The sequence below is a fragment of the Myripristis murdjan genome, chromosome 20 (genome assembly GCF_902150065.1).
Source record: "Myripristis murdjan chromosome 20, fMyrMur1.1, whole genome shotgun sequence".
Taxonomy (NCBI): Eukaryota; Metazoa; Chordata; class Actinopteri; order Holocentriformes; family Holocentridae; genus Myripristis; species Myripristis murdjan.
This window is the reverse complement of record NC_043999.1, coordinates 12,047,854-12,057,958: the sequence shown is the minus strand read 5'-3', so window position 1 is coordinate 12,057,958 and position 10,105 is coordinate 12,047,854. Positions and strand designations below refer to the sequence as shown.

At 41.7% G+C, this 10,105-nt stretch overlaps 1 protein-coding gene across 2 annotated transcripts; it reads left to right on the top strand.

The window, feature by feature from the left end:
- Positions 1-2,042: 2,042 nt before the first annotated feature.
- Positions 2,043-9,837, top strand: htr5ab (5-hydroxytryptamine (serotonin) receptor 5A, genome duplicate b). 2 transcript variants are annotated; one of them, XM_030079554.1, is made up of 3 exons: positions 2,043-2,149; positions 5,814-6,615; positions 9,319-9,837. In XM_030079554.1, exons 2-3 carry the CDS (start codon positions 5,896-5,898, stop codon positions 9,649-9,651), a joined length of 1,053 nt encoding a protein of 350 aa, XP_029935414.1. In that variant the 5' UTR covers positions 2,043-2,149; positions 5,814-5,895; the 3' UTR covers positions 9,652-9,837. The 2 variants fall into 2 exon arrangements, with proteins under 2 accessions (XP_029935414.1, XP_029935415.1); XM_030079555.1 differs by having other exon boundaries at positions 5,814-6,624.
- The last annotated feature ends 268 nt before the right edge of the window (positions 9,838-10,105 follow it).

Here is a 10,105-nt window from a genome sequence, read left to right as displayed (position 1 = left end):
GCTATTAATGGGGATGAGGGCAGTCTGGCAGTACAAGGTCAGAGATGTGATTTAATGTGCATAAAGCAAAAAGAGAAGGCTCTGTTGCCTTGGAGGAAGAAAAAAGCGGATAAACTGTAATGTTTGCACTACAGTTCCTCTTTGAATCACATGTATGCGCAAGGTCACAAAGCAAGATACAGTATGACTTTCCTGCCATGCCAAAATAAATACTGCCCTTAATTAGTTCCCTGATTTGTTTGCAAAAAGGAGATGATATGAACACATGATGTGAGCTCTTCCAGTGTAATCATGTGAAAATACCTTAGTGGAAGGAAGCGGCTGTTTCCAAATTCAGGGCTCTCAGTGTCTAAACAGCACAACTGCAGGTAGGCCCATGCCATCTATATCAATAAGCAGCACTTTACACTGACACTGAAAGGGGATGGCTTAATGCCTTCATAGTTCTATAATTAGCAAGACATAATTTGCAACGCTGGTTATTCAGCAGCAACTGCAGCAAAGATGAGGTGAGATTCTGCGCATCAGCATGATTTAAACAAAGAGGACAAGAGGGGGCAGGGAGGAAGAAGAAGGTAGGAGGGGGGGCACTACAGCTACTCAAATGTTTTCCTTGAGTAGGGGATGATGTGATAAACGGCCATGGTGGTGTTGCAATGCACGTGTGCAGCAGCATATTTCATGGTTAGTTACCAGCCACACTTGCTTGCTCTCTCTGAACAGATGCTTCAAACTAATCTCGTGGATTAAGGTAGAAATGGTGTTAGCAGAGCAGCAATTTAGCAACAACGCTCATTAGTCCTCCAAGGTGGCTGGATGGAGGTGGTTGTGCACAGTGGTGGCAAATCATCCGAAATACCAAGTTAAGATGAATTATGTGGTAGGCCTATATTTCAGTTTGGGATAAAATGCAAAGGTTGTGCATTTTACACAGCAGAAGCACATTTAATTGTTTTCTGTGCTACTTGATACTACACTGCACATGGTAGCCATTATATGTCAGATTGTCTTATGTGGTGCTGTCCATGGTCCTGAAGTGGCCATATTCTATAGCCAAGAGCACTAAACCTTAAAGATTATTAGGTATTAATTATTAGTATAAAGTTACTATGTGTTTGTGATACCCAAGTAAGTTGAACCTCTTTCTTCCCGCACACATTAGGCTATGACTACAAGCCTGTAGGATTTACTGTGGTGTAATTTGATGGTTTGCTGTGATTGGTAGGCTATCCTTCCAAAATCTATTATAGGATTACAAAAGCTCTTCTTGAATCAGTCTGACTTGTATCTTCTCCTTGTCTTTATCATATAATAGGCCTACTGGTGAAAATGGCATTAATTGAGTAGCCCAGCTAGACTTTATATTTAAACCGTCCTGTTTTTCCCAATAAAACCTACTCAAAAATAAACTCTTAACCTACAAATGGTTTGCTAAACAGACAAAGTGCTCAATTCTTGAGAGCATAGTCTCTTTGTGATGAGCTACAGCCCATGATGATTTAATTAGATTAATCATCCAGGGAGATTTGCACGGGACAAAGGAAGTGCCCCACTGGATATTTAAAATAGAGTTCAATCGGGAGAAACTTGATTACAATTTATGGAGCGCGCTGTTGCTCCGAACAAAAGGTTTGAATAGCTTAGCGCGAAAAATGAATTAATTGCGTTAGCGGCACAAGCAGGGAGGGGGGAGGGGGTTCATATTAGTGACATGGAAATGTCATCCTTCATAAACCAGCAGGATCCGTCTCTGCTCCAGCAAGCTCTGATCATTGCAGAATATGGCTAATTAGAGAGAAGGGAATGTGTGGGCACCAGCAGCAGCAACGTGGGAAGACAGGAGCATCATTGTTCGCCATACTGCAAAATCAGAATAGCTTGTCGGTGCAATGCGCACAGCACATAAATGTCACGAATGCGTTGAAAACACGGTGTGAAGCCTTTGCATTGCACTCAATTCCCCCTTCCAACCACTTTGGTTCATTCCAGCGCCTCTGTATCCTCAGAGCGAGGTAGACTTGTGTTTGAGCAACACTGAGGCAGGCGGTTCGCTGCGCTGACAGACCAGCGAAGTGAATTTGGATGGAGAGATTAGGAGCGATCAGAGATCTTCTTGTGCAGGACTACTTTATCCTGAACTGTTAATGGGGTGAGTTATTTCTGGACATCAGTCGTTGCCGCTGACTTTTTTTTTTTTTTTTCAGAGCCCGCAACAAGGCACACCGTCTTTAGATTATCAGCCAAAAAGTGAGACTGTTTAGATGACAATGTGTAACAAGTGACTTTTGTTGGCAGTCTGTGCATGATGCGTCTCCACACAGGGGACCTCGTGGGTTATATTAACACCACAGGGAACCATGAACACTTGAATGCCAAAGTTAGATCATTCTGGATGATGTGGCTTGTGTTTACATTGCAGATGTTGGCAATTTCTGTAAACAAAACATATATGCCTGCAGGTGTCCATGCTCACAGAGTGCCATGCTTTAAATATCTTGCACAAGAAGACATAATATTGGCACTAAATTTGGACACATGTTTCACTACAGCAGTGACAATGTGGTACAGCTGCTGAAGACACAGCTGCATTGTTTTCTTTCACATAAAACCTCACTTACTGGATTTCTTTGTGCACCTTGTAAAGGTTTTAATACTGTCCAAGACAGATGATATATTTACATCCTTTCAGCTGCAAATGTCAGCCACTGGAGCCCCACAGAAACTCTCCTCGGTGACACTTGTGTAACCAGTGAGCATACAATCATTTCAGATTGAGAGAGCTTACACAACCAGATTGCCATGCACACTATTGCTGTGTTTCCCCAATGAGGTCGTGACAGTCTGTTTGGACACAAAGATGAAATGAAATTGAGGTGTCAGAATATTTTTACCTTGAATAATCCACTGGAAATTGTTTTTTTTTTTTTTTTTTCAGCTGGATGATTGCAGAGGAGACCCCAATTCATAAATTACAATTGTAAACAAGAACTCCTCAGGGGAAAAAAGTTATCAGTCCTTGAGAAAATTATGCCCAAAGCTTAAAGTTTAAATATGTCAGGGACAACTTCTGTTAAAAACATGTAAGGCACATTGATGTTTGCAATTAGCTACCTTTGATGAAAAAATGGAAAAAATAATTTGATTTTTTTTAAGCATCTGGTGTAGAGTGGTTTTCTTTCAAGGGCTTGTGAAGCTCAAGAATACAGTTATTGATTAAACTGCTCTACTTCACTGTGTGGGGAACTACATGCGGTATGGAGAATTTTTTTTTTGCAGGATCAGATTTTATTTTCCTTTTGATTCTGCAGCAGCTGTGTTCCACTTCATCAGGCAGAGGAATACAAAAATTATCACTATTTAATGAGCTTTTTCACCTTTTTACTTTTAGGAAACAGTCACAGACCTGTTGATGGAAGCTATTAATACCATCTACCCATTTCATTTCCCCACAATTCACAGAGTTCCCCCAAGGGATTCAAGCTGATATTGCCCAGTGAACTGGTTGGCACTTGCAAGACTCAAAACAGAGACTGACCTGCAGTGAAGTTCAGTGTGAACTAACACGCTACCCATACAGCTCTCTGCAATACAGTATGAAATATAGCCAGTAGAAATCATTTGCACTTTTAGACAAAAAATTACAGTGATAATCAAATGGCAGATGTGTTCCTGCCCTCCTGTCCATCAGTCTCTCCTTCTCTTATACTTATGCACATGTTTTTTTTTGTGTGTGTGTGTGAGACTGTCTTTCTGAAAGTGAGAGACAGTTGCTGTTTGAGACACCTGCTGTGTGATCTCAGGAGAGAAAACACAGGATTGGCATTTGTGATTAGCGGCTGGCTCTTGAGTCTTGCTTCTTTGTTTTGAACGCCTCATGTTTGATTGCCTGTTCCCCTCATAACGTTTGTCCAATTTCATGGCTCTTAGTGCTTGTTAATAGAAGCGGGGAGAAGAGAGTGCAGAGGGCCTGCCAGTGTGCTTGGATGGACCCTTTGATTAGAGGGCATGGTTTGTGATGCAAAGAGATGGAGTATCACATGTCACATAAACACATCAGCTGATAGAGGCACAGCATAAGGATTATTGATGAGGCCTGTTGGGCGATAACAAGCATATCGGTCTCCCACAAATACTCTCTTTACCATGTGGTTGTTACAAAAAAACACAAGTTATTTCATGAAAAGAGTATTTGGCATTTTTAACATTTCTTTTAGATGACCATCATAAAATCAACATGTCGACATGAAAAAATTATTGGCGGGTTTGTTGCTGAAGATTTACTCATCAAATTCATGCTTATGGCTAAAGGTAATATAGTTAGAGGCCAACAAACACAAGAATATGATCATATTGATTAAATCCTGCAATTTAAATCAAACTCAATTAGGTCCAATTATGTCAACTGAATTATATGCATTAGCTACGCTCATTAAGGAAATTCAAACTGTGCCCAGAGGCTTGGATAAAATCTGAAAGTCATCCAGTTCTCCTCATCACAATGTGACAAGAGCAGGCATGTAATATGAATGATCATACTGTAGTTAGTATTCAAGATAACAGGTAAAATCCCCCACTTCCCTACAAGCCATGCTGTGGTAGATTTAATGAGTCGAAGTAAGACAGAAGCTGTGATCTATATTGTTAGATGTCTGAGTAAGCCGGTAAAACTCTGCATTTATTTAAAATAAATATATAAATAAATAACATTACACATCTAATGAGATTGTTAAATCAAGCGTGTCTGCATCTGTTTTCCAAATTGTGATGCATGAAATTGTTATTACCCCCAATGATGCTATTTGTTCTGAGTCCACCGCGTTCTTTCCAGTTTATCATATGAGATCAACTTTGTGTTTTCATCTAATTATTTTAGCTGGAAATGATGAGTTTATAATGTTACTCCAAATGGCTTAACTTTTCTTCTCTGGTTTAACTTTGATTTTCAAATTCTCAGATTCTGAATCTCATGTAATTATGATTCTCATTATTGAGCGGGGGTTTTCAAATTATTTGCAACATTCATAACTGATAAAAATCATCACAAAACAACACCAATTCCATATTCCAGTCAATGCACCAGAGTGGACGGTACCATGAGATTCAGTGCATGTGGAGTTTTTGGTCATGAGTTTAGACTGAGTTTATCAACTATTTCTTGGAGTGAATTTGTAGTAGAGCCCATCCTTCATTAAAATAGAGTAGCTCTTTAACAATAATCAGTATGCAGAGCTTTGCAACTACTGAAAACATGTAATTTTACATTGCTTAACAGAGGGATCTCACTCCTGGATATGAGAATGAATTATTCCCGAATGAGTGTACAACAAAGATTCCACTTAAAAGTGTTCATTTTGCAAGGGAGGCCCGACTTTGATGCAAATCAAAGGACAGCAGTGGGATGATGAAACTGAATATTTATGGTCTTTTCCAGACCCAGAGATGTCCCAGAGTACCTTTGAGCCTTATTAACAGCAGATGAAATTGCACTTGAAAGTTGTAGGCAGGTTACTTGACAACTGAAATGAGAAACTCAAGTGCTTTTTACTATTGTGAGCAAATCACTAAAATGCCTCTCTTGTGAGTGACACACTGATGTATATGGGTGCATTTACGGACCAAATCCAGCACAGTGGCAAAAGCTTTTCTTTTTTACAAGTACCTTGGCATGCACCTTTAGCATATATTGCTTAATTGCTGCAATTGCATTGATACTGTGGGATTGAAAACTGCCATTAGCACGAGAGACTGTGATAAATAATCTCAATATAATACACTCCCACTCTTTCTATCTCTTCCTGTCTCTGTCTCCCTAGTATGAATCTACTGTCTGAAGTAATCTCCCCTGTGTCAGATCTGTCTCGCTTTACTGTCACGGCCTTGGCTGTGGGGCCGTGAATGACGGCCACCATGGCGTACCCCAACACCAGCATACTGACAGCCAACTTCAGTGGGGGTTCGGATGGCCATGGCTCAGGGGGAAACATCTACCGGCCCTTCTCTGTGTTCAGTGTGCTGACCCTTACCTTACTGGCCATGCTGGTGGTGGCCACATTTGTGTGGAACTTGCTGGTGCTGGTGACAATCCTGAGGGTCAGGACATTCCACCGCGTGCCCCACAACCTGGTGGCTTCCATGGCCATCTCTGACGTCATGGTGGCCGCCCTGGTTATGCCTCTCAGCCTGGTCCACGAGCTGAACGGCAGGCTGTGGAAACTGGGCCGCGTGCTGTGCCAGGTGTGGATCTCCTTCGACGTGCTCTGTTGCACAGCCAGCATCTGGAACGTGACGGCCATTGCGCTGGACCGCTACTGGTCCATCACCAGGCACCTGGAGTACACACTCAAGACACGCAAAAAGATCTCCAACGTGATGATCGCCCTGACCTGGCTGCTCTCCTCCATCATCTCCCTGTCACCGCTCTTCGGCTGGGGAGAGACTTACTCAGAAGGGATGAAGTGCCAGGTGAGCCAGGAGCTGTCCTACACCATTTTCTCCACTTTCGGAGCCTTTTACCTGCCACTTTGTGTGGTGCTGTTTGTCTACTGGAAGATCTACAAGGCGGCCAAGTTCCGGATCGGCTCCCGCAAGACCAACACGATCACACCCATGGCTGAGGTGATTGAGGTATCTTTGGTTCTCCGTAGATCCTTAGAGTCTAGGGCTGGGGCAATATATTGATATAATATCAATATCGTGGCATGAGTGTAGATATCATCTGGTATTCTGGATATTGTAATATTGTGATATGGCATAAGCATCGTCTTTTCCCAGTTTTAAAGGCTGATTCACAGTAAGGGATGAAATTTTCTGAACTTATTTGGCTGATCAAGGTGTTTTCTATTCTTTGCCACTACCTGCTGGGTCACCATATACACATTACTAATGATTGTTTATCAAAAAATGTCTTATGACAGCAGCAATAGTAATTCCTACAACATTAATATTATAGTATCCATCCAAAGATATTTTGATGTTTGATTTTGTCCATATTGCCCAGACATAGACATATTAATAAACACACCCTTTCAGAACAAAGCTTGATTCACATTCTCATATAATTTCTGATCCATTTATGTCCAAATATCATTTTGCTCCTCGTTCCCACACCAAATAATGCACCAATTCAGGTCGCTGTGCATTCTGTTATGATATTTATGCTTTTGAGTTATTCAACTCTAATCAGAGTAACATGAGTATCGTACATGCAAGCATACTGACAAATAATTGAAGCAGGCCCTCTCATCGCTACCACCTTTTTAATGTGTGTAGGCTGAAGGTGGCAAGCTATAAATATCAGCATCTTTAACAAGGCCATGGGCCATTGCACCTTCCTGGCTTTGGCGTTTTTTTTTTCTAATCAGCAGACACCCAGGCCTAGATCTATTCAGCAAGCCTCAGCAAACATTCAATCAGGCAAATTTTCCCCCTGTAAATTGAGTCTCTACCCACTCTTCACCAGCACCCGTGGTTTTGGAAGTGCTATTTGAAACTGAATAGGAACAGCCAAAAACACAACTCTCTGATAAATGTTAAGCTACTTTCAGACATCTAGCCCAGACATTTTCAGATACGTTTTTCTTTCAGCTTGTGAAAGACTGGTTATTAAAATTCCTCAGTGCTGAACTGAACATTCTGACTCCCTGGCAATGGGCCACAGAAGAAAAGTGTAGGCTTTTTGATTTCACTCATGTACCAACCCTAGAAAAGCACATTCAAGGGGATGTATGCATGGTTATGTTTTCATTGAAATTTCCCCTTAATCCCCAGTATTTCCCATACTTATGCTTTACACTAAATTGGCATAAAATTAGAAGTGCGTAGTCAAGCAGGACCAAACATAGAATGATTTAAACCCATGACTTTTATCACTTTGGTTGACTGACTTTTATGCCAAATTGAATTAACAAGGCAGTCACTCTTGGGGCTACAGCAATTAAAAAGAATGTGTCGTATTACTCATTTTGCTTTCAAGAAGATATGCTCCCACTCTCACAGGGTGCGCTTGTTTGCAGTAGCACCTGCCTCAGTGCTCACCTCAGGTTTATTCTTGTCATTTACCAGCGTACATGGAGGGGTCTAGACACTGAGTCCCAAAAGCACCTGCACGGAGCTGGTGACGTGAACGGTGGCATCAGTGTCCAAGATGATAAACCTCCTGCTCTCATCCATCAGCAACACCCACACAAGCACATTAGCGCATACACACAGACACACACAACACATCAAAATACAAAGAGAATATTGGTAGAAGGGTATAAGAGATTCTTGGCTAAGAGGCAAACACAGCCAAGCCATGAATTAAATTGTTTCACACATTTTGTCCATTGCTCTTTGTCACTCTCAATCTGGCTGCTGCAAAAGCATTGATATAATAAGTCCTTCCCATGTGTTTTTAGATTTGCCCATCCACTAAACTGCTCAGTGCCTGATATTTCCAATAAAAAGTGCCTGTTCTGCACATTTAAGTGCTTGTGCAGTGTGCATTTGTCTTAAATGGTTTAAGACATTGAATGTGAAACCTCCTTCCCAATAGCACCATGCTTTTAACTTCTGGCCTCTGCTGTAAATGGGTTTCCCTCAACCATCTTATCAGTTATACGCCCCCCTGACCCATACTGATTCGACTAAATTTACTCGAGATCGACCACGTTTCCCAGCCTCATATATTCTTGTTTGAATGTTGAACGCAACACTGTAGGGGGTCAGTTGGCACACTTTACCCCCGCTAGGTTTCAAAAACATTGTTCGTCCTTATAAATTGTCTATGTTAGGCTTCCCCGATGCTGAATGACCTGCTAGGCTTCACCTGATAAACAAAAAATGAAGTCAAGCTTGAACTCTGCTGGGCAGCAAATAGGAGAGTCGAAAGACAGCAGATTAATGTTGACATTTTCTTTTTTCCCTTTCTCAAGCTGCACAGCACGGCTATGTTTGTTAAACAGCATGTGGGCTGTTGGGAAGATACAGATTGAGGCAGGGCTCCGGATTTATGCTCTCAGTAGTATGTGTGCGTGTGTGTGTGTGTGTGTGTGTGTGTGTGTGTGTGTGTGTGAGTGTATGTTTGTGAACTGAAATAATACTTCTTGCCTCATTCATTCACTTGTTGATTAATACTTTACTCAGGCCACCAATAATACCTCTCTGGTTAGCCAGCCACGTAATTTTCGCTTCAATAATTTGTTTTTTTCCGTCATATTGACAGGAATATCACTGTGTTAATTTGCAGTTATTTGTTTCAGTGATCAATACAGCAGCTGATTTACTGTGCGGCTGACTGACTGGCTGTTTGTCTTCTTTTATTGATCGAATGACACACAGGTGAAGGAGGCATCGCAGCAGCCCCAGATGGTGTTTACGGTCCGTCATGCCACAGTGACCTTCCAGACGGACGGGGACACGTGGCGGGAGCAGAAGGAGAAAAAGGCAGCGCTGATGGTAGGCATCCTGATTGGCGTGTTCGTCCTCTGCTGGATCCCCTTCTTCATCACCGAGCTCATCATCCCACTGTGCTCCTGCGACATCCCACCCATCTGGAAGAGCATCTTCCTGTGGCTGGGTTACTCCAACTCCTTCTTCAACCCGCTCATATACACCGCCTTTAATAAGAACTACAACAATGCCTTGAGGAATCTCTTCTCCCGACAGCGCTGAGGCAGCAGCACACAAAACACACATATACTTGCACACACACACACACACATACACACCAGCAGGCACACCACATCTTTACACTAGAGACTGAAGGGGACTAACCTGTCCATGTCTATCTTTCCACCCTCTCTCAAAAAGGAATACGTGATAACCAGAAGCAGTGTTTGCAAGAACTGTCTTCACAGACGCTCCTGTATTTTTTTTTTTTATTTTTTTTTTCATTATTTATTTTTTGCATTGCTGAGGTAACATTAAAGATGAGCTGAGTTCAGTGTCTGTGCTACAGTATCTACAAAGGGAGGAATAAAACAGTCTTGACAGTAGCAGATTTAGTGATGTCTTAAGTTTGGTTTCTCTCTGGCATTTTAGGTTTATTAGTGCAAAATCTATAGATTTTAGTTCCCTAGAAGAAAAATGTCTAAAGATATTATGTAAAGCTGGGAGGTTGTTCAGA